The 25,738-nt window shown below is 40.1% G+C and overlaps 1 protein-coding gene across 29 annotated transcripts in view; it reads right to left on the minus strand.

Annotated features, from left to right (window-relative positions):
• The window catches only part of LOC105197149 (basement membrane-specific heparan sulfate proteoglycan core protein), a 166,399-nt gene that overhangs the window by 33,766 nt on the left and 106,895 nt on the right, over window positions 1–25,738 (minus strand). For 5 of the 29 annotated variants that reach the window (XM_039457996.1, XM_039457999.1, XM_039458006.1 and 2 more), the window contains exons 10-16: window positions 17,476–17,583; window positions 12,885–13,001; window positions 11,122–11,235; window positions 10,495–10,608; window positions 8,692–8,802; window positions 3,063–3,179; window positions 946–1,104 (exon numbers count right to left, since the gene is read on the minus strand). In XM_039457996.1, coding sequence (XP_039313930.1) covers window positions 946–1,104; window positions 3,063–3,179; window positions 8,692–8,802; window positions 10,495–10,608; window positions 11,122–11,235; window positions 12,885–13,001; window positions 17,476–17,583 — 840 coding nt within the window. Of the gene's footprint in view, window positions 1–945; window positions 1,105–3,062; window positions 3,180–4,958; window positions 8,139–8,691; window positions 8,803–10,494; window positions 10,609–11,121; window positions 11,236–12,884; window positions 13,002–17,475; window positions 17,584–25,738 lie in introns of all 29 variants that reach the window. The other 24 variants (XM_039457993.1, XM_039457994.1, XM_039457992.1 and 21 more) reach the window with 12 other exon arrangements.

Consider the following 25,738-nt stretch of genomic DNA (forward strand, 5'->3'; position numbering starts at 1 on the left):
GTCTCGGAAGTATAAATTCTCCCGGTTCGGTAAAACGAATGTTACAATGGCCGTCGAGGTCTTTGGAGAAGCAACAAGGCGAGAAATCGCTTTCTCGACCACGGTCGTAACGATTGATCGTGAGAAATGCACAATGAAATACAACCATCGTCGAGTGTGTATCCGCTCGGGCAGGTAGATCCACTTGTCCCGCGTAAATAAGAGTTCCTTAAGAGGATTCGACCGAAACCAAACATTACGGACCACGAGTCGAAGGCGGGCAACTAGCTTGCAATACATCGCGAAGCCCGACGATATTTTTCAAATCTTCCATTTTTACTCTTTAACTTCTCGCGGCGAGTAAGGCTGCACGGAATACGGGCATGTATAAGCGGCTGAAAGCAATCGCGTTCGTAAAAAGAGAACGTTTAACTAGCTATGAATAGAAAACTGTCTCATAATCGTCGATAGCCGCGATAAACTTCCTTTTAGAGATATATCGAAATCAATGTATTAATCAGCGAAAGACAGTGAACAGCCTGATTTCAGTGATACACTTATAACTGTATCAATCAGTGATACATGCACTGCCTTTCCGTGATGATACGCTGAATCCGTATATCAGTAAAAGATAGACAATGAATAATCATTGATGACAGTTTCACAGTATAGGATTGTAAACGAGTAAAATTTCACCGATTCAGATTTAGAGAGCGCATTTTTCGATTTCTCGACAATTTGACTTTTTTATACTTTCAACGGAAATAAACTCGCCATTTCGTAGTTATTTATACAAAACTTTTTGTCGCGACTCAGCCAACGCAAAAGAACGAATCGAAGATTTCGAACGTGTGCAGAGCTACCAAAAGTTGAACCAATCGAAGTAGCGAAAAGCGGAACACGCCAGACGAGGTTGCACGAATGTATTATGAACGAAGCGATGGACACACTGAAAAAGGAGCGTACTGGTGGTAGGCGAAGTGGTGTGTGTAGTGTCGTTAGCGGACGGAGCGCAGTCCTCGTCGCTGTGATCTGGACAATCCGGATGGCCGTCGCACCTGTAGACGTCCTCGATGCACTTGTTCCCGGTGGCGCATTTGAACTGGTTAGGCGTGCATTCCCGCTCTGTATTTTGTTTTGTTCAGCGGACATATGCGCAAAGAACACACACATTTTTACACATATATACAATCACTCCGTGTACGTGTACATATACTATATCGGAAGCAGAAAGCGAAACGCTTCGACGACGACGCGCAACTTGGTCGTGTCGGTCTCGCTTTATACTCGAGCTTTTCTTTACTTAATTGATAGCTTCTGCTGTCTATTGTCACATCACGAAAGCGAAAAAGCTGCTTCTGGGGCAACGAGAGAGCGTCATTTAGCGGTTATTACTGCTTACGGGATGGATGAGGGAGAATTGGAAATTATTTTCGGTTCGTTTATAGATCACGAAGCCATCCGCTATGTCGAGCCGGACGGAACGCTCGTGAAAAATAACCCACCGTATTGGTTAATGCGAATTACGATGTCGCGTGCAGTGCGCGAAAAATGTGTCGTGACGATAAGCGTAGCTTTCCTCCGCGATCGACTGTAGTTTTGCGGGAGGATACACGATTATTAGCTCCCCGTAAATGTGTATAATGGTCCGCTATTATGAGGTCGTTTGTCAGCAGACAGACGATTCCGGTATTTAGAGTCAAACTTCGCGGAAAGAATCGTGGTTTCCATGCATATTCGATGTATTACACTTGCGCGTTTTTCGAAGCGAAATTCAGTAGAAAACGCGATTCGAATATACGAATAAGAAATCAATTGAGCGAATGATATTATATATGTTAAAAGATTATTTTTAAATTGTTTTTAGATGTAATAATTATTTTCATTTAACGTATCGTAATGATTGAATTATTCTGTAATGATAACGATTATGTTATCTCATAAATTAATCGTAAGATAATTTATCACAGAAAGACACGTTCGTTATATATAAATTACATTCGAAATATTTGACACTGTTTCTGCGGAGAAATCCGGAGGGTAATTGGGAATGCGCATTAAGGACAATGATAAAGTTATTTACATAATTATACATTAGATGTATGTGCTGAGACTCTAAACGCAGATTTCGCCCATACGTTTCCTTCGGCATTACGTTTATTTTCAATTAAATTATAAACAATGCAGTTGTTGAAATAATATATATAACAAGAATTATTCTTGAAAAATTTCTACGTGCCCAAAAAAATAATTAAATTAATTGAGATACGTCTACCACTCGAAATCTGCGATTAAATTTGTTGGCTCTGGTTACGTTAGCGTTCGATTCGAATTTAAGCTCTGTAATTAGCGCCTAACCAACGCGGAACAAGTCGGTGATTAGATCCAACGAGGTGAAATCATTAAGCGATTGATCCAATGGCAAGCGTCGTATTGGGTGCAAGCTAAGCAAGGTTTCGAAAAAAAAACCGGCATGAAAAAAGAGAGAGAGAGAGAGAGATTTAGGTGAACCACAACACACTTTCACACTCCTTGCTGTTGAATTAGATAATGCATCTTTTTAATCGGCAATAAATTAAGCTGCCCTCCATATAATGCAATTACAAAACAATCAACTGTTCTGGAAATCTCTGAAGGCACTTTTCATCATTAAAAATTTACTTCAAAAAAACTCCACACGCATTAATAGTAATAAAATTGATTATTCGTTACATAATTTCAGCCATGTTTCACAGAATATTTTCAAACCGCTCATCGAGTCGAATACCATAACAGTGCGAATAAATAATTCGCACCAATTATTCGAAATCAATTTCTGCGCGTTTGTAGTTAAAATTCCATCGCGCCACTTGTTATTGTTCGCGTAACGATACCGATAAAACGCAACAAAAATATTATGTTTCACATCCAAAACTTTTTTTTAAAGCTCGAGTTGCATTATACGTCAAAATAACATTGATTGATATTATACGCTAGCAAGTCGATGCATCCATGCCTTTGCTTTTTTTCATTCGATTTATCTCTCTCTTTCTCTCTCTCTCTTTCGATACCGAGTAGCGTGAAAGGTATACATGGTTATGTACCGCAATAAAGCTCGTCTTCTGCCCGGGGGCAGTCGTCGAATCCGTCACAGACCGAGCTCTTCGGTATGCAAGAGCCATCCCCGCAGGTGAAGTCCGTGGAAGGGCACGGGGCCAAACCTACAGAGCGCCATCGGCAAAAAACAAAGATCCTCCTGATCAACGCTCGTGTCTCGCATTCTGCCATTCAGTCGCCGCGATTTCAATGGACTTTCGAGTTAAAATTTGGAAATCAGAGATAATTCGAGTAACGTTAATTTCAGACGATCTATATTGCGATATTAGAATAAGTAAATGTAAAGAGTAATTTTTCTAAATGACATCAAATTGTTACATTACATTAAAACCTTAATTACTGTACTTTAGATACTGTACGTATATTAAATTTGTGTTGTAAAAAAACATATTTTACAATAATAAGAAAGTATCTCATTTCATATTGGCGATTGAGAGACAGACGAGCTCGAGGTTGAAGTACAAGCTATGAACATATGAAGAGACATTTAAAGCAGTTTTAGGCGTGGTAAAGGACTCGTAAATCTGTACACATGAAAAGCATCTTTTGATAAAACGCGTGGTTCTGTAACCAAGAAATCTTATTAATCTTAAAGCTTGGTCTAACACTTAAAGCATCGTGAGAAAGCCTTTTAAAGGTGGTTAGAATTCTTTCCATTATGAGAAAAGGCAGGAAATACGAGACAATACCAAGTTAACCTGTTCTTCGGTCGTAAAATAAAAAAAAAAATATTTTGTTCCGTAAATCATATATTATATTAACTTAAATATTTTTAGAAAACTTTGCACGCAGTCCAAAGTTTCTATATATGTCTCATATTCCCTTATTTTCTCTTTTACTTCAACTCGTGAACTATGTACAATGTTCGAGTATACATATACGTGTGACGTGTGGATTGCATATCGTCATTATCGGAAGTGATCCTCGCGAGATGTCATTGAGATGCTTCTTTTTATGACAGAGAAAAATGAATTTCTTCTGTATTCTTGCGGAATAGAAGAGATCGAGTAATGCGTGACAACAATGATGTCAATGGATGGAATGAATGAAATGGGATGTTCTTTCTACGCGCGACAAAAGAGGATTCGCGTTTTGCCGTTGCGAATACTTAATTAACGATCTAATGATAACCGCATAAAAATGTTGACGGCTGACTGTATGCCTGCAGTATGCAGAATGACTAATGCAGCTATTGACGCAATCGTCAATTGCAATTTCTCTTTCAGACTGAGCGAGGACCGACGAGTCTAATAACAAGTAGATAAGATAACCGTCTAAAAAGAGATAAGATAATCGTCTCCGGTCACTGCACTTTAAGGATCACCGTGTCTGACTCGTGATCGATACATCTTCAGCCGCGGGAGGCAACCTCTTTTTACAGCAAAGATGGACGACACAAAATGTAAACGTGCACTTTTACATTCAACACAAAATTATTACTTATCCGTGATTCGTTTGTTAACACGTTTGTTCCCCAAAGCGTAATACATAACAAACGACGTGGATTTCCACGTCGTGACATTGCTTCAGAAGCGCGGAAGCGAGTCTTCGATAGTCTTCAGATAACAACAGCTTAAACAGAGAACGAAGTGTCTATGTATATAGCCGGAAATAATGTGTCAGCGTTTTTTATTTATATCGCGATATAGATCTCGGTAGTTTCCCAAGGACGTCCACATATTAGTCAATTCGATATCTTCAAAGCAATTTCCTGTATGTACAGCGAAGATGATAGATCATCCCGAAATGACATCACACTTGCTTGAGATTCACGTGACGTGCTCGTTCCGTTCGAGGCGAGAAGTTTTTTTTTACAGCGTAGGCGAAGAGCGAAACGAGAGACGTCAGTTCTCGTAGGATATTGTTTTCTATATAGAGAATACCTTCGGTGGTGCAATTCTCCTCGTCAGTACCGTCCAGGCAGTTCCTCTTGCCATCGCAGACGTTCAGCGCGTTTATGCACGTGCCGTCGCAAGGATGCTCGTAACGATCGCATCCGTCGAGCGACGCGTCCCCCACAGTGTTCGACGAGATGAATTCAATCTCTTTGTTAATAGCTCTGAAATGCTCTTCCAATCTTTTGACGTATATGTAATCGCAATCGGTTTCGTCACTGGCATTAAGACAGTCTACGATACCGTCGCAGACTTGGTCCTCCTCGATGCACGTATATTTGTCGCAAGCGTGCTGATTCCTCTTGCAATTGTCGATCTCGTAATCCTCCGTCATCGCCACGGCGTCATTGTCGATTTCGTTGTCTTCGGCGGAGATTGACTTCTCTGTTACGTCTTCTTCTTCTTCTTCACTACCAAGATCCGAATTCACGTCGTGCGTGGTGCCTCCGATTACAAAATGCGTGATGCTCTCCTGATCCCAAAACTGTGTCCCTTTATTACTTTCATCGCTTTCTTCATTTACGACCGATTTACTTATCGCGCTCTTCTTGTTATTTTCTTTATCCTTAATCGTACTATAAGTTGTGGTTATTTCTTCGTTACTTATATCCTTGTCTTTCTCGCTGGAAAATTTCCAGGATAAAGTGTCGTATGTGGAAGAATTATCGCTGACAAAAGTATCATAATAGCTTGTTTCTTCTTCTACCGATTCACTTACGATCGGAAATGAAGTAACATCCTCACACTCGTCGTCCGTAGATTCTTCGTTTGTCTTTTTATTATCGTCTGCCGACCAGTTGAACCAGGCGCTCTCAGTGGTAGTTGCAATTAGTACTTTACATTTTTTGGAAACTTTCTCATGGGTCGTCGTCGATAAATGAGATACAGTGCTACTGGTGACAAGATCCGCATTCGTTGTTTCTTCTGGCTGAAGTCCATTGCGAATGCTGTGTTCCACGGGATGTTCCGAGGCGGATTCATCAGCGTGAGAGAATTCCGTCTTAAAAGGTTCCGTTGTAATTTCATCAGAGAGATACCAGTCGTTTCTACCAGTGCTCGTATTCCAATTGTCGTCAGCTTTGTCGTAGCCTGAATCATTGTGAGAGAGCGTAGTCCTCGCCCGCTCTGAACTATAAGCGTTACCATAATCGACACTCGTCGGCTCGTCGACTTTCGAAGCGACGGTCGACGTCGGTTTTCTCTTACGCTTCGCATCGCGATTCTTCTTTCTCTTCTTGGATCTGTTGTTCTTACGACCATTATGACGACTTTTGTGCCTGCGTTTCCCGTGCCTTTCAGTAGACGCTTTCTCTCTGGATTCGCCCGCATCCCACGTGACGATCTCGGGAGCCCGCGTTGTCGTCGAGCTTAATATCAGGATGTCAAAGTCATCCTTTGGTGATTCTTCCTCGAGAGTCTCCCTGGATTCTTGCGATTCCTTCGACGTCACGTACGCACGTTCAATCGCATTTATCAATTTCGGCGTCTCATCGGAATTTATCAATCCGGAATCGATCTTGTCATCGTCTTGCGTTATAATTTCTTCATGGTTTCCGTAGAATTTTTCAAAATAAGTATTAGACCGCTTGCGCGTTTCATTACACTTTTTATTACCTCGATTTGTCTCAGTCAGGTTGTGATCCAAAGTCGGAAGATTTGATATTATATTGACATCGTCAGCGTCGATTGCTGAATATCGACGTATTTCTACCTCTGGCGAATTAAATTCATACAGCAAATTTTCCGTCTTTATCGAGGAATAATCCTTCTGGTTTGTTTTTGCTGTTGCGGACGTTCCTTTTGAAATTGGTAATGCTGCTTTCTGCGTTCGATAGTGCTTGATATTCGTCATAGGGTACTCTTCGATTTTATTCGTGTTCACAGTTACGGGAGCTATTCTTTTAGATGGCGTGTAACGATTCTTCAAATATTTATTAAAATAATTCGAAACTCTACTGTCTTTTCTTACCTCGTATCCAAAAAAATTTTCTTTACTGTCTGAATTGTTCTTCCTTTCAATGTAATTATCTCGTAAATTCCATGGCTTGTAAGTTTTATTGAATAATACATCAGAACGAATAGATTCCGTTACAGCTTCTGCCATATTCCTCTTTTCAGCCTTCCAAGCTTCGGTCACTTCGTACTCATCGATATTTTTCAAAAAGGTATTTTTTAATGTTGTTGAAGTTCGCGCTGCCAATTCTGTCGACGCTCTCACCGTAGACGAAGTCATTAACTTAATCAAATATTTATCGTAATACTTTTGGTAAGCGGAGCCGTGCCTTCTGCGCGCTTTTCTCCCTAGAGTCTCGCTCGTGCCACGCGCATTTTTCACAGCTTCCAAAGTGACGTTTCTAGAATGGGGCATCACTTTTGCGTTATCAACACGAGTTTCATTTCTATTAGACGTATCTTCTTTCAATTTCGTTTCCGCCCTCTCGATTTTATCTCGATATTCTATTTCTTTTTTCGAGAAAGTACTTCTGACGTTCGAATTTTCTAATTTGGAAATATCCTTTTCCGTAGCGTGTCTGTCCCTTTTGATATCGTATAAAAAATTTATGATCATCGCGTTCAAATTGGACGCATTGGACTTTCTCGGTTGATCAGGATTGCTCCCACCTATCATTTTCCGCGTTCCATCGCGATTATTGACAGATTGTGAATGAACATTTTTCATCGAAATATTGTTGTGTTGGAATATTTGCCTCAAGAGATTATCTGACAGTTTGAGAGGTTTAGGAATTTGAGATTCGTTGCTCGATCGCGAAGAGACGTGGTCAACGGTCGAGTAATAAACTTGGACATTACTGCAATTCGCGTCGGGCTTGCGAGATCGATCAAACTCTATGTAACGCCATAGCGAGAGCGAGTCGTTATCTTGCGATTTGGAGGCAATTTTTATCAAGTATGCCGAGGAATTCCGCTGCATGGAGTTTGGGAATCTTCGTCGTTGAGCTTCTTCCGGAAACGCTTCCAGGATCGGATTACCGATCGTCACGGCTGGTTTGATGGCGAGACGATAGGCGCTTTCCGTCGCCACGGGTTGCATATTCATATTCCTTCGGCGTTCCGCGAGGAGTTTTCCACCGTAGGAAATCGCGGCCGACGACTTCCGTGCAATTGCAAACTTTCCGGCGTTATAGAAATTTCGCCACGGGTGCTTCTCTACGGGTGGCGCATGATTTCGCGATAAGTACGATTAAAATGGGATTACAGCAGAAAAAGGCTGAATGTAATGGCGAAAATATCACGCGGAATACTCGGAAGCTGCATTTGAAAGTCAGCACGATCGATGGAGGACGAGCTGGTTGAATTCTGTCGGCTTTAGTGTCAGACTTTTCCTGTTACTTACTGCATATTAAACTACAGCGATATAAAAGTATTGGCGAAATTAAAATAATAATAAATTAGATAACTTTTTAATAGCTTCACAGAAATAAAAAAAAATCTTTGACTACTTTTTCAAATAACTAATCCACTCTCAAAAAAACACGAGTCTCTTCTTCTCAAGATATTTCCGTCTTAATCAATTCCAAGTTCTAATAATAATTAAAAAATCTACGGTACACGACAAGCGCGCTAGAGAGTGTAGTGTCCAAACGCAATTGGCGACATGAATGATGTATTTATTGAATGACTTGTCTCGTGCACGTGCACGAGTATGATGTACGTGTTTTCTGTATAGAGTAGAGGAAAGAGCGTGGTGTGGCATAATTACCGCAGTCCCTCTCATCAGAGCCGTCAGAGCACTCGTTCACCCCGTTGCACTGCAACACGTAGCTGATGCAGCGGCCATCCGTGCAGCGGAACTCGCCGTCTCCGCAACCTGCTCCATATACCATATACACTCATGCGCGTTTAAAGATTGCATTGCCCCGCTGACGCGCGTCAGCCCCCATCCTCAAGGTGTTCCCGTACCCCAACAGCTAGGATCGCTCGCACGATCCCTCCAGCGAGCCGCGCGATCGCGGCTCCAAGCAAGCCCTTCGACGATTCCGAATCTTCCGTCCAAAATATGCGCGTCCGCGCGTTAAGAGAACAAACCACGAACGTGATACGCTAAATAATTTCGCACGGCGGCGATCATATTTATGATCCGCGGTGCAAGTGACGCCGTGAGTCAAAGATTGGTAGGTCGGAGATTTACATAGTGTTATATGTGTATACCATCTGGACGGTAGAAGCGGAAGTTCGCACCTTTACCTGGTATGAGAGATGCTTCGAGCTGTGCTGCTTTTGCTGAGGTTAGTACATGAACGAGGGAGGTATACAGGGAATTTGCGAGAGGGAGCGAAGGGCAGCAATCTGCATTCTCAATCAAGAAGATAAGTCAATCGCAACGGAATGACGCGGACTGTTTTACGCGAATTAATTTATCTTCGATCGGCAGGGAGAATGGGATTGATGTCTTCGCTCCACGCGTGTTGGCTGCAGGGATATCGGATGCGGTTCGCTTAAAAATCGATTAATTAAAGCGAGCCCGTTTGGGGTAATGGGGGAAACGTTGAATCGTGGTGCATTCGGAGAACGTACCCGAAAGTTTGCCGCTTTCTTCACACACGACCGATCGTGCGCGCGCGCGGCCCCCCGGTTTAGATTGCTACGAAAACCGGGGGATTAGGTGAGGTAGTGGTGCAACGACATTGGCTAAACTATTTCGGGAAAAGAGGCGTTATTTTCGGCGTTGCGCGCTGGGCGTAAAGTTCGGTCAGCGTGGAAAATCGTAAATCGAAAGTCACCCGGAGCGTGCCGGAGAAAATTAAGTTTACGTTTATTCACGTTACAGCGCGCAACACGGTGTGTATCCGACGCCGGGCCTTGGGACCGCTCGTTGGCGTCTAATTATGTGCAAGCGTAAACGCAGTTTCGCCTAGTTTACCATTGTAACACAGAGAGAGACGAGTACTTTTTCATCCGCGACTTGAATAAAAGGAAAAAAAAAAAAAATAGCGAAATACCTGAAATTCAGAGAGCATGGAGAGCGATATATATTATACGTATATGCGAGTGGCAATCCTTGCTTACGTTACTTCTACGATGTTAAGCACTCGAATGAGATCACTGCTAGGTTTACTCTCGCGAGACTTATCAAAGTGCCTGCAATCTTGTTGTTAAACTTCGCAGGCGCGTTTGAGGCTCGTTTAAGCTCAGGCGCCCCTCTCGATCGTTCGTGAATAATCGCGTCGGGTAACTGACACTTGGCGAAGAGCATCGGTGCAGGCTTATCGCGACTTATTGCTGGAACTGTTACGGCGGAATTATCGTTGCGCGTGCAAAAGTGATTATTGACCTCACGAATAGTTATGAACGATGCGACAACATAGGATTCACGTTGTCGACGAGCAATTAAAAACGACGAGGGCAGATACAACGGAGGCGCGCAAGTCGGACTCCGTCGAAATCTGCATCGTTAGAAAAATCTCATTTGATAAATTCCGTTCGCGCTCTCAAGACGTTAAAAATCGATCGAGCAAACACGTAGGTTCGAAAAGAAAAGCGGGAAGGAAACAAATTAGCTTACCACATTGGCTCTCATCTTCGCCGTTGCGGCAATCGGCGACTCCGTTGCAACGCTTGTCGATACTTAAGCAGATGCCGTCCAGACAACGGAATTGATCTCCACTACAGGTGGTCACTGAAAACGATGGCATAAAGGCGGATAAACAGTTTATCAATTATAATCATTCAACACATGTATAAAATTATATTACACGGAAATAACAATTTTACTCTGATATCTAAGAATTTAGCTAGATAGATCAGAAAATATTTCATGTTCAACTATCAAAATTATTATGTAAGACATTCGAGGATAATAATAATAATGCTGCAAAAGTTTTGACATTTTAGTAACTAGTTTAAACGTCCAATATAAATTTTTTAATGATTCAACATAATTATTTTTAATCCCGTATTTTAGCAAAATTATTCTTTCCATGTAATTTTAATTATGTCATAACAATTACTCGAAAGACAAAAAAATTCAACTTTTTCTTATCGTTCAAAAATGTTCGAATTTGACAGTAAAAAAGAAAATAATTATTCGATTTAAATATGTTTTATTTATTAGAAGCTTATGAGATCAAAAACTCAATATAGAGGAAGTATCGACAGGATAAAGAAAAAAAAGTAATATAAATAAACAAACCGTTGCAATTATACTCGTCAGAATGATCGAAACAATCGTTACGTCCATCGCATCTTGCATTTTTGCTGACACACGAACCGATGGCGCACTCGAATTCATCCGCTCGACATCGTGCTATTTAAAAGAGACAGGGGAAAAAATAAAAACATGTATGAGTAAAATAAAGGAGGGAAAAAAGAGATAGGAAAGGGTGGATAAACCGATAAAAAAATTCGCGCAACAAATATCCTCATTGATAATACGATAGCGCTTTCACACAGCGATACCTTGATTTAGTTAAAAGTTTTTATTCTCTGTCCGACAAAGTAACAGGAGGGCTATCGACTCGAGTTTTATTGATTATTGTCGCAATTTGTACGAGTTACCGAAGCATATTCAATTTACGCGATATCAATAATCAATGGAATACATGCCACGCTCGGAAATATTCGATAGCCCGCTTTAGTTAATTAAAAATGGCAACTATTTGCAGAAATCCACTTGACCTATGGTAAATATAGGCTATAGTGTCGCGTTACTCGCGTATGCTTGCCGGTGACTCCGGCTGTTCATCGCATTGCGAACACGTAAAATCTGAAAATTGCTCTATAAATAACAAAAAATCGATTGATCCGTTTAAAATTTCACGTTGCCCTAAATGTGACAGTCTCGTAACGTGCTTAAAAAGTATTTAAAGTCGTAAGTTATTAAAACTATCCAGTTCTTCGACTGCAAAAGTGAATAAAATCTTGATTTTTACAATTATGAAACTCGTCTAGTCATCTAATTACCACGTTCACATTTCAAATCGGTCCACTATAAGTGAAACTAATGTCTGTCGCGAAACGTGTCGGAAAACGCGTGAGTTTCTTTCGAGTGGATTTAATTTATCCGCCGAGATTTAATTTATTCGCGACAGTTGGATAACAGTTATTCCGCGTATCACTGTTAACGCCCGTGACTGTTTTGCGGAGTAAATTTGCGGCCATATGCGCTACTACACATCCATGAATAATTAAGCGCAAGAATCGCCGCCGCGTTATCGCAAGTGCGAATACCTGTTCGCGAGTTTCTGCATAACTTTATGATGTAACCAGCGTCGTGCGTAAATTATCATGCGCTACTTCCTAATGAGTTAAAAATGCGAGGAGCTCAAGTCTCATGCTGCGCAGGCACCGCTCACGCTCAGGAAAATTCGCGTAACCCTTCCACCCATGTACCAAAAAGATGCAATAGAATTCGTATATTTACCTACCTCTGACGCCGCGCCCGCGCCGCGGAGGTGCGCGTGTTGCGAAACGTTCTCTCTAGCGTCTCTCGTGTGCGTGTGTATTGCGAATCATGCGATGCGCGGGAACACGAGACTGATGCCTCTTGAAATCGGATCGAATGCAATTTTATTTCGATTACAAAATTTCACGGGGCAAAAAGCAGAAAATAAACGCTTAAACTTCTCTCCGTTGCCTCGTGCTCCCGCGCAATTACCGGCGTTGGAATCTCACGGTGACCGTTCGTAACGCGACCCTGGAATGTCATCGGCTACGCTTGCGCAACATACGCAGTTTGATATCCACGATATAATAAAAAAAAAGAGGTGTTTGTAACGACATTTTTCTTGCGAAATAATTTAACGAGTCAAACGAGTTTCTTGGCAAACGTCAAGCTGCTATTTCGCGCGCAGATGTGCGACTGCGTTATTCCAACGCCGCGTAACTGATTTACATGTTTCGCGCGAGTGTGCAGCCGTTTCGCAGCTGATTGGAGTAAATAGTGATAATTCGTACTCATGTTGTAACAATTTTGTTCGTCCCTTCCACCGACACAGTCCGTGTATCCGTCACAGCGTCGTGATAAGGGCACGCAATAACCAGGCGCGCATTCGAATTGGTCTTCCTTGCAGGCTGTAAGAATTGCACTTAGGCTAATCTGGGAAGATTTATGTCTTTATGTCGCCGAGAACGGCACGATGATTCGACTGATACAGGTCAATTTGAGAGAAGACACGTAACAAACACAGTTGAGAGAGAATGATGCTGACGACGATTAGGCATACACTGCACTGAGATACAAATGACGGCGGAAACAATGAAAAATGATTCCATTTCTCGATGAGTAAATTAAGCTGCATTCCTAGCTCAAGAAGTTCAAGAAGAGAACAGATTGAATTAGGTTCTTCACTTGTAAGTGAACACGGGAAGCAAGTTAGCAACACCAAGTTTTAGATCCATTTTGCTCAACTGCATCTATAACTTTTTTTTTATAATAGAGGAGGTGGAATTACAGTTCTAAACTATAAATTATTAGTAGAATTAACTTATCAAATAATTACTTCGATACGAAAACTTTGAAAGAGTCGTATTATCTGTTGAGGCATTAGCACACTCTTAACCAACTTAGCAAAGAGCTAAGCTATTGTTTTTGCATAACTCGAAATGTGTGCGGACGAATAAAAAGTTAAATAAAAAAAGAAACATTCGAGTGTACATATATTCGTGTAACAATATGTTCAAATTAAAAAAAAATAATAATAATAAGGAAGCATGTGTAAAAATGCCAAAATCTTGAAAAAAATTAAAAAAATGCTTAAAAGTAAAAATGGTTTATAACAGGTATTAGCACATTAGTGCCACTACGTAATGGCAGGCCATTAAATAATTTCATAAGTAAAAGCTAAAATTTGTCACCAAAGAAACGTAGATATTACGAGTGGCCAATGTAATTGTACAAGGGTCATGTAGTACCACTTCCTCCTCTATCATTTTCCGCTATTTTTCTAAAGTTTACAGATTATTCGTATTATTATCACACAAGTTAAATATAGGGAGTGCAGTTGAGGAAGACAGACCTAAGATGTCGGGATAATCCGAACTGGAGAGAGAACAAAACAACAATTCTGACGTAGGATCGCGGCCCGATGATATAAGATAGCGTGAAAGGAGTTCCCGAAGATGAACTAATTAGTAGCCGAGCGAAACGCGTTAAGCGCGCCCAAGTGACTGGGCCATTAATTAGCACGTATTTGAAGAAATTTCACAGAAAAGAGATTATAAATGAACAAGGAGTTACGTCAATCGTCGTGCTCCCTCTCGCCGTACTCTAATTTACAGCGGCAATTAGTTAACGATGGAAGAACATGAAAGAACCTGCTCGCCGCGGAAGGACACTGCGTGACGACCAACAGTTGCCTTTACATTTAACCAAGTCGACGACTGTTATTGCACAAATACACGCAGGGACGAAACACACACAGAAACACACGTACGTGGACAGACGTAAGTCGCGCGAATTCGCAAGGGACAGCGATTGAAGAGTAGTGGAAAGTTCTTTACGAGCGAAAGCGACAGAGAGAGATAGAGTCCCAACACTTCTCTGGAAAACGCTAAATTATCGTCCACGTAAAGCTTGGAAGGATGAGGGAGAATAGTGGCACGTGTCTCACGTATCTCGTAATGCTTTCTCGCGCAAATTCGCTCGCATTTGGTTCCTTCTACCAAAATATTCATTACGATCATCAAGCTGAAGCATTCTGGTCGCGTAGAAAAAAAACATTAATCGACCGCCTCAAAAAAAAAAAAATCAAAGCAATGGAAACCAGAAACCAAAAAATTATGAAAAAAATAGAATGGCACTTTATCAATGTTCAAACCGCGATGCGAAATAAATAATTCACATCTCGTGCCATCGAGCGAAGCGGTGGCATAGAATTACGGAAGTTTCAGTTGTACTCGCTTAATTGTCGTCGAATAGAGTGACAGCTATCGATTATAAAAAATGTATTGGTTGCAAATTTTTCATGGAGAGAGTTAATACGAGTTAATGCGGTCGATTACGAGATTAACTGATCTGCTACGACGTGAAATGTCGCAAAAATCTGCTCTTTTTTTTATTCCAATTTGTTCTAAACTCGGACAATCGCGATAACAAACCGTGAAAACGGGCGTTAAATATCACGTTCCGAGTCGTGAATAGCCGATGAAACGGCGTAAGTTGCGAATGATGATTTCTGACATCATCTTAAGTTCAAGGCCTGCCCCGGAGCCTCGCCCATTTGACGATTGAATTGCAAACGAGTCGCGAGTTCAATAATCTGCTCACGAGCTCGTTGCTCGAGGCGATTTGCTTCGCGCGAACATCCGAGTATAGAAACGATCCTCCGTATGCACTCGAGAAATTAACGGTTTAACTGCTGAATCAGATAAACTCTGTAATTCCAAAGTAATTGCGAACTATTTCGAGATAATCGATACGATATGGCGTATAATATTTTTTTCTTCGCGTGTCGGTAAATACGTGACAGTGTCTTCCAGCAAATTTCATACTGTGGCCATTAAAACTTTCGGATTCGTCAAAATAAGCCGCAACCCTCTAAAATATCATCCGCCGGCATAATGACACGCGTAGCGTATAACATCGTCGACGGCACCGCGAGAAACAAACGTAATCTCGCGCGGGGATTTAGCGTGGATGATGACTTTCGCGTGCGGTCTCTGACGCGATTTCGCGGCCGGCGCGACCGATTTTCGCGGCGGAGAAGTTTGGCGGGCGAGGGAAGGGGGGAGGGGGCGCGTGACGCTCTCGTCACGAATCAAAATTGGATTAAAGCGGTGAAAATGCGAAATTCCGGGGCAGAGCGTGATGGAAGGGCCGGGCCGCGACGTTCGGCCGACGGCCCGTGGGAGATTAACGTCGGATTAAAATTGCGGCCGGTTATTAGGGCGGATTAATAAACGCGAGTAAATCTGGTTCGACAGGGGGCCATCCTGGATTTGGCGCGGGGGACGCAGGGGCGGGGAAAGGGTGTTCCGCCTCGCGCTTCATCTTCTTTTTTCTCTTTTTAATCGTCCTTCGCGCTTCCACGTTAGCGGCATTTACGCCGCTAATGAGATGTGCGGTAAGTTACGCGAGATGATGAATAAGAAATCGGCGATCGATTCTCGGCGGTTGACACGTACGCTCGCGCACCACAATTGTCATTATCACGATGTTAGCTTCTGCACAAATGGACGTGTAAGCGTCGTAAAATCACATAAATATGACACGCGTCACCGAACGTGTTGCTCCCTCCTCATTACGGTTATTTCCGCTAATGGATTATTGCTGCATAAAATAGCAATTTGCAGCGCGATTATTACGATATAAATTGCGAAATAATTTAAACTTGATATCTGCAACATTTTTTCTTTTGCGTTACGACGTAAAAGCAGCAGATATAAAGATGTCTTCTTTCAACTGTGTCCATAGAGAATAATTTATGTAATTAATCTTGTAGAGGTGCAAAAAATGAATTACGTCATGCAGATTTGATTTTTGGCACAGGTACTGCAAAGGAATGGAAAGCGAGTGCATTCCCGCTCGAATCACGCTCAAAATTTGCACAGGATGTTTCCAGCCGCAACTCACCGATCGTAAAATGTTCTCGATTCTTAAAAAATTGGGTCTTTAACGACCGCGAATAGTTAGCAATGTGCATGGTCGTATACAACGGACCGATCACGAAGCGTGCCTCCGCGAAAGACGACGGAAATAATAAACTAACGTAGTTGGAAAGGGCGACGAGAGAGGGAGGGATGTTTGGGATTGAACGAAGAGGGAAAACGGATGTCGATGCGGTGCACGGGTGCAACGGCCTTAAACGCGAGGCCGAAGAACGCCACGTCAACCACTGCCACCCACCACAACCCTCTATGTCCTTTTTTTCTTCTTCACCCGAGCACGCTATTGTCACAGCTATTATAATTATTGAGCTCATCGTAATACGTCGGGACCAGTTCGCGACCATTAGTTCCGGCGCAGTCGCATGCAGGTCTGCCGTGCGGTGTTAGCCAGCGATAAATAATATCGGTATGTGCAAGGGCGTCGCTAGTATCTGTTCACGATTCCGCATGAAGATACTTTATCAGCACGCGGATCTTATAGATTCGTATGTACCAGTACAATCTTGTCAAACTTGCTTCTGCTCGCTGTAATTAACCCTTTCGCATGCAATACCTCCGAATTAGTATTATATAATCGTTCTCAATTTGCTTTTAAAAGTATTGTACAGCGTGTTTATCATATAAAAATAATAGACGTTCTTCGGAGATGTATGAAACTTGTATTCTGCATGATTAACGACAATTTGTTGTGCACAGCTCGCATGAGAGGGTTTAATGGTTTGGAAATTGTGGATGTTGCAGAGGAACACAAAAGTGCAATATTAATTTGAAATTAACTAACTAACAAAGTTATCATTACGTTAAGTACGCTATTAGAAGACATATGAATTTTCAAGCTACAATGCGCGTACATCACCATCGCGAGTCTAAATTGCATGCGCATGCAAATAACTGTGATGAGTGCGGACGATCATCTTTCGGATGTGGAAACCATACTTACGGCAGTTGTGTTCATCGGATCCATCGTGGCAATGCTGCACGCCATCGCAATATTTGTTACTGTCGATGCACTGCCCGTTCCTGCATATGAACTCGGTCGAAGAACAAGCTGCACAAAGAAAAGAAACGTCGATTGTTATATACACGAATAAAACTATGAAAACTATGAAAACTATCGTCGTTACTGTCTAAATTAAAATTACAATTGCACTTTAGGCTAAATCCATAAAAATAATTATACAAAACGTAATCATAATACATTAAAATATGATGCACGTTAAACAGAGAATAATGGGCATTTGATACTTTGATCTCAAATCCAGGCATGTATATTTTCCAATAACCATTCGATCCGTCTCAGTCATCGGACGCTTTAATTTAAGATTTAATTTTTATCCGGGACAAGATGGTGTTATCTCGTTGAGTCTCAGGTTGATATTGCACGTAAGCGAATTGCGTTAGCGAGGAATCGTGAAAAAGAGACTCTCACGCGCTCTCGAGCGATCATGCGAGATTCGCGCCGAATAGATCGCTACCTTGCCTGACAAACACACGAATAAACCAATAATGGGAGTCGGTTGTTTAATATAAATTCTGAGAAGGTCGTACGTAGCGGCGGATAAGATTTCAAAGGTGGAGCAGCGGCCGTGAGAGGTGAGGGTAGAGTTGCAAGATAAGAGGTTGTAGGTCGGATGGCGCTTTGCTGCACAGACGTCGCAGTACTCGTTTTTCTCCTCAGCGTGCGCCGTCGTTTTTAATATTGAAAAAATCATACGAATTTTATGGGATTTTTTTTATAGGATCGCGAGGAAAAATAAACACGGTGACTGATGGTCGATCTCTCATCGACTAGATAATTCGTTTGGCAAAACAAAAATGTTTCTAATTGTGCCTACATATAGTCGGACACGGCAACGGCTTAAAAAAAGTTTAAATTATTCTTTTATAACGTAATTATTCGATATCGAAAGAGATTTCACACAAATTACTTTAATCTCAGATATAGTTTGATTTAAACGGCGTATTGTTTTCATTATTGGATTCTTTCGCACACACTTATCGACTTTTCTCGTATCGCACAAAGTCAATTGTTAATTGTCTCCAAATGATTACAACCGAACCGCAAACAATGGGTGCAATTTTTCGTCAGTCGCTCGTTCGGGGTTCAATACTCGAATCCCTCTCACTCGGGTTTTGAAATCAGGAGCGTACACAATTTCCTGACCGGCTATCCTATTTCAAATAAACATTCGCCCGCTCGCAAGTTTGACTCCGATTTCATAGGCCGGACGCGTGCTCGTCCGTTTCCACTTACTGATCATACGGTCAGCATGATTGGTCGCGCTTGCATGAGCCGCGAAACGGCATCTCGTTTTCACATTTGTCCCATCGACTAATGCGAAGAGGTACTCGTGAGTACGAACAAATGGAAAAGTCACTTGACGAGTGCCGTGCACAAAGAGAAAAAAAGAAACACGATGCGGACTAATAAAACTAAAGTAATGCTCTATCGATACTTCATCAAGTTAAATAAAATGCAATTTTGCATGGCAGAAAAAAATTATTATTATGTATAGGTAATTAGAAAAATCAGAAAACCAATGGTTTTAAAAATAATTGAAACAGTAATTTTATTAATATAATTTATTACTTATTCAATAATGTAACCGCCATTATTTTTTGTAATGGTTCACTTATTCATCAATTTCTTAATTCCTTATTTAAAGAAGTTAAACGACTTTGATTGACAGTGTGATAATGCGATAACGTTCGACCATATATGTATATAGAAAAATAGACGTATAAAAAATAAATGTACAAAAAATTAAAAAATTAAACTATAAATTTTATATTTTATATTATTATTAAATTATAAAATGGCAAGTATTCCCTTTTTTATCATTGGATTACTTTTTATGAAAAAAATGCTTTTGGATGAGCAAGTGATGTTCGAATCACCTTATTTATTTTTCAAATCAAAGCTGATTAGCTTATTCGAGAAAGGAATTAAATTAATCATTGAAAAATCGCACAGAAAATCATGGCAATGATAATATTTAATAAATAATAAATAATAAATAAACAAAACTGCAAACAAGTTATTTAAAATAATATTAATTTTCGATACCTCCTAATACATGTATGTAGCAGCAGACGACATAAAGCAAAATTTCAATTTTTCAGTATTAAAATTATTGTATGAAAACAAAAATAAAATAAAATACATATATGTATTAGCTGCTTTCTGCTCTGTTTTTCTAAAATTTACAAACATTTATGTATATTTCGACATTTATGTATATTTATATATATATATGTTTACTTACACTTATAAATATTTGCAAATGTTTATGTATATTTGTACTTATTTTTATTAAACTGAAAATTTACAATAAACTTTTGCATATAAACGTGAAAATAAAAAACGCATGTTACAATCTGAATTTAAAAAGAAATTTCAAAATGAGTGTATTAAAGAGTCCATATAATTGCTTAATTTGAAGAATCTCTTAAGCTGCTCAAGTAATTAAATACATGTAAAACGATGCACGAAAAGAGGATCTAAGAGCTCTTGGAAAGTGCAGCCTTTGAAAATCACCAGGAGAAAAAAAGGGACAAATCGCGCGCGAAAGCGTGCCATTTTGTCTCAAGTGTCTCGGCGGCGAGGCCACAATATTGCATTTGCTGCTCGAATTGCGCGGCTCTCGATGGAAGAAGACTGGCAAACGGCGGAGGGACAGTGGGAGGGAAGGGAACGGCGGGTTGCATCCGGGGTTGATCACGTTGTGTAACGGCGGCCGGGTATGCTTTGACACAGGAAACTGTCATTCGATGGCAGTACTCGACGCTGAATCGCGATAACGCAACGGCGCGATGCAGGCGCGACAGGAATGTCCCTTAAAGCACTCTCCACCCGGGCGCATTACGCGTCCCAGGGCGGGTTCCACGTCATCGTGCAAGTATCTCACGTTACTCAGGTGGCCACCGAGTAGCGGAAGTTGCTACGTTGAAATTCGCACCGCGAGCGGAGCGTGACTGCGCGCAATGCAAATCAAACCGTTCAGGCTTGTTCATTAAACAGACTACCGCCGCTCTCTGTCTCGCCTTCGTTCGACAGATAAACGAACCGTAAGTCAACAGGACCCCAAACTCGAGAGTTGGCTACTCCCCGATGCGCTGCATCATCTCCCCGTTTGTACGAGTGTTAAAGAGATTTTTCGCACAAACATTTTCCGCTCGTCTCCCTCGCGACGAGATGTTGGGCTCCAAGGAGATCAAATTTAATCACAGAATGCGGATTTAGTAATTCAATCTGTGAGCGCAATATTGATTCATCAAATAAGATTAATTCGTGATTTATACAAAATATACGTATATTCAGCTAATAGAAATATTTGTATTAAAGAATCATATAATGTAATGAGTATTTTTTTAAATATTAATTTTATTCTTTTGTTATTTAATATTTGTGACTCGATCATAGACGTAGTCTATTTAAACATTGTAGAGTAGTTAATGGTCATTAGTATTCATTGCGTTCTTAAAAGCTAAATTTCAATTTTGTAGGAAGCAGCGATTTTTACAAGTGTATACTCTTTATTTAATTTTGAAAAGAACGTTAGATATTAATTTTTTCACTTTAGTGTAGCTTGAAAGCTTTGAATGCGGCTTTCAAATAATGTAATTAAATTGTGCTGTGCATGAATTCGGCATATAAAATTGTATCACATAATAAGAAGGTTCGTGAGATAGTCGTGAGTCATTTGCATTACGAGCGTAAACTGCTCTTGTGACTTTCCAACTTCATAGTGGATGTTGCATCATGCTTACTTAGCATTAAAGAAATTATAAAAAAGAAAAAAATGTTTTTTAAATAAAATATATTTTATAAAATGTTCATAAATCTTCTTTTTGGCATTTAACGCGTACGATCTACGAAGGCTCATTAATTTATAATTTCTTATAATTAAAAGTGCCTTTTTTTAGTTTTCTTAATGCTTGAATTTTACGATCCCCCGCTATCTCACAAACGCCTTTTTTATTTTCTTCAATAAGTTGTGAATTACGTTCGTTCTATACACCAGATGAACTTCTACCTATAAGGTGATTGATAGAACTTCGGCTAATTTGATGTGGATAAGAATTGCGTCGCGTAAATATTTGCTGAGTTATTTTCAGAAAACTAATTGGTACCAATCCCTTCCTCCCCTTTACACAATTTATAAACAATCCATTTAAAAATAACCAGATACCAACGTTAATAAAGATTTTTATTTTTATTTAGTTCTATGACTTTAATGCTGTTATTATTAAAAACCAATTATTAGAAAAAAATATGGCTCTTGACTTTCTCAGGCGTACGATATCTCGATATACATATGAAATATTCACTTCGGGATGAGAATAGCGATTACACTCAGCGACGAGAATTCAGATCAGCAGTTGGTGATACCGAAAATAAAATCGTGTCTCTTTGAATTCTTAATGTTCGCGATATCGGAGCTATCGTTGCGCAATGTATTAGCGGCGCAACATCGGAAATGTTGTGTCCCATAGGTACATATATCTGATAAACCGTGAAGCAATGGGAGATGGAGAGAAACAATATTAATCCAGAATGCATCGCTTTTGCTCGAACAACCTTTATAGTGGTTCGAGTTGCAAAAAATTAATAAACACATTTGGCTGATGATACATAGATATAAATACACAATGTCCATGTCACCTTAATAAATTAACTGTAACTTCAATAAGTATATTGAAACATGTTCACCGATAACTTGTACTTATAGTATCGATAAATAAGAGAACAAATAATATCTCGTTTCAGTAACACCATACAGTAGCATAATATAACCGAAGAGTAACGCAACGTTTTGGCGCATTAATTTATATTCTGCTATTTCAAAGTGCACGCCCGCAATCTTGTCAGCTCGCCGCTTTCCGCGAGCATTCGGCTTCGTTAAAAGCTGCACGAGCTGTTGCACGCGATACTAATGTCGTCGTTACGATACGTCTAAAAACTGGATGGTCGTGACAAAAAGAAAAGGAACGATCCACGCGGTGCGCCCCCATGCCCGTACCGCTACACCCGACGAAGAAGCAGAGTCTGACAGGCAAAGTACACGAGCCAAGTTCCCGCTGCCTTGTGAATTTAAGGAGGGTAAAGCAATTAAGTCGATAGAACGCTCGCCACATTTGCGAGATTGCCGGATTACGCGACGTTCCGTGCACGGGAAGGAATATGTCCCGTCTTTCGGCAAAGGCATTCGCAGATTAACCACCGGAAGTGGTAAATCAGCAGACGTCAAAACGATATACTGTCTTGTGTTGCACAACCATCAATGTTAATTAGAAAGAGGATAAAATTATTTTATTTCAATTTGAGTTTATTTTGTAACCCAGGTTTAGGTATCGAATTAAATATTTTAGAGCGAAGAGTCTGTCAATATTCACCAGTTTACCGAGACACTCGTGCTTTTTTCAGAAAACGGTGCAGTATATCGTTCCAAAGGAGTCCAAAGGCCGGACGCTTTTCGTATTCTCATAACAACTTCAAGGAGCGCACTTTGAAATAGAAGAACGTCAGCGCTTGCGACCTCGTCGTAGTCGAGAGGCACTCTAGCCATAAATTACACGAATAACTTCCCCGCACGTCTTAGCTGCCGCACGAGGTCTTTGTGGAAGATCCTTGCGCGCGATTCCGCGCATGGTGCGCCTTTTGCGCGCGTTAGTCGAAAATAAATCGCGGAAAGAAGAAAAATTAGCAAGCACGGTGACCTAAAGATCGGAATTGAGAAACGCGAGTATTGTGAAAGATTAACGGAAATTATTTTCAAGATTTTCAATTGCACAAAGATTTATAATGCGAGTTATTGGGAAAGAGATTTGTTTCACATTTTTCGTTTGAAATGTGTTTGCAGATACAGAGCTCAAAGTGACAATCAAAATTATATATGTCTCGTTACGGGTGTTTAAAAAAAAAAATACACATAATCAGTTGCTGACCACTTTATACGCAGTAATCGCATTACAAAGTTGAAAACGATGCAAGCGCTTTCTTCGTATGGTCAATAATTTTTTATTATTACGCTGATGAAGTTTCTCCAAAACTGCTCTGGCGCGAATTAACTGCAATAGAATTAACTGCAGCTCTTAAACCAATTGTCTACTTATTAGATCTACACATCAGCTGTCGTCGATACTATTTTCACACGAAACGCTTAATTTATTTATTCGATTCGCGTAGAAAGATCAAGAAACTCGAACGCTATTTTTTCCTTCGATCGATTATCCGACTTTTCAGCGTCGACCAGAAATAAGGAGAGGCGTAGCACACCACGAAGGCCAAAACTTCCGAAACTTTTCCTGTTCTAAGCGTGTTAAGATTAAGAGCTATAAAAGAATCAGCCCATAAAAATGTATATTGTAAACATGGGGCCTTGGGACGGTACCGTAAACTCGAGGTTTGCGGCGCGGCTGCCTTCTTCATGCCGTGAAAAAGCCGCGCAAACTTTTCCATTTGCCTATTTTACATACACGATGTTTTCCTACTTAATATTTCACTCTCTCGCAAATTATCATCTTATTCTGGCGCAGATGTCGCGCAAAAATTCATTTTTAAACAATTCCCCGAGGGGGTAGAGTTCACATTTATTAATTATAAAGATGTGTATACACTTTATGCCCGTGAATGAGAATCTGTCAACGTGTTGACGAGCAGCTGAAGAAATGCGAGAAAACCGTCAGGGAATTTCTTATCTTTTTAACTCCATTGTTGCGGGAATGACGTGCGTCAGAAAGTTCATGTTTAGAAAATTAAGTGATTTGACACAGATGCCTTGAAAAGCAATAGCGTACCCTTTTTAAAAGATCGTGGAGAAATTTCGTGTCATATTGCTAGCGTCCAAGAAAGATGTAGAAGGTTCAAATCTTTCCTCCCTTCAAATTTTTATTCATTTTTTTAAATTTTTTATTTAAAAAATATAACCTTACTTTTGATTCTGAATAAATTATTGTTGTCATATACATATACATTTATATATAAAATTATAATATTGTATGGAAGTCACAAAAGATTTCTGCAATGTTACTACAAGCTTGCGGTAACGTTGAAATATCCGAAATTTTAAATCTGAAAATCTTTATGACGTTTCGGACTATTTGAGATCGTCTACTGGTTTTATTGGTGAAAGAAACAAAACGCAACGCCAGTAATTTTCATATCTGCCAACTGCATTATTTTTACTAGTATTAATCAAACCCATTTTCGAACTATCAATTATTATAAAATAAGCGAGGATAGTTTTGTAAGTGAAATATTACATTCATAGAGCATGCCTCCACAATATGATTTAAATTTTCAAAGAAAATTAAAATGTTCAGTTCGTTCTGCCTATGTCTATAATTAACAGACGACCAACTTTGTCACAGCGATAGAGAAACACAGGTTGCCTGTACACACAGGCGGATCTGCCGCAGAGGATCTGCTATCCACAAACAACACGAGTGAAATGTGCAATAAATCCGCTGCAGCACACCCGCCCGCATTGAAAAAAAATCCTAATACAAGCATATTTGATGTTAAACGAGCACAATTCTATTCTTTAAATAAAGTAAAATTTGTTTTTAATTAAGAATATTTTACTCTTTGTTTTAAGAATAATTTACTCTTAATCGAAGATTATGTAGTCTTGGCGCTATTCTAAGCACAAAATATTCTTAGATCAAAACATTTATGCATTTCTTTAAAAATTTATTTTTTTGTGTGCAATGTTTCTCATACAGAAAGACTCTTTATGTTCTTTTCTAAATTTTTAAAAAATCTTTTCCTATAGAAAAATAATTGTGAATATTCTATATAAAATAATAATAACAATAAGTAATATTAAAAAACAACATTATTTGTCTTTAAACATTTTTAACTTACATTTTGCCCTTATTTTCTTCAGAAAAAAAATAGTTACAATTTACAAAATCCAATACTTTTTTAAATCAGAAACGAGGCAACACGCTAAGCTACAAAATATCTAAAAAAAATAATTTATCAACGTAAAAAGTCACAGTTTATTGGACAACAGAATTGATAACTCCCCTCCTCACCCCAAAAAATCATGAATACGCTTATGCTCGCGCCGTTATGCCTTATCTCAACAGCGAGATGCTTTACGCTGCATCTCGGCGATGCAAATTACATCGGGACGTTTAACCGATCGTAAAGGAGGATTCGCCGGCGGCGGCGGCGGCACCGCGTTGTAGTTACT

The sequence above is a fragment of the Solenopsis invicta genome, chromosome 15, assembly GCF_016802725.1.
Source record: "Solenopsis invicta isolate M01_SB chromosome 15, UNIL_Sinv_3.0, whole genome shotgun sequence".
Taxonomy (NCBI): domain Eukaryota; kingdom Metazoa; phylum Arthropoda; class Insecta; order Hymenoptera; family Formicidae; genus Solenopsis; species Solenopsis invicta.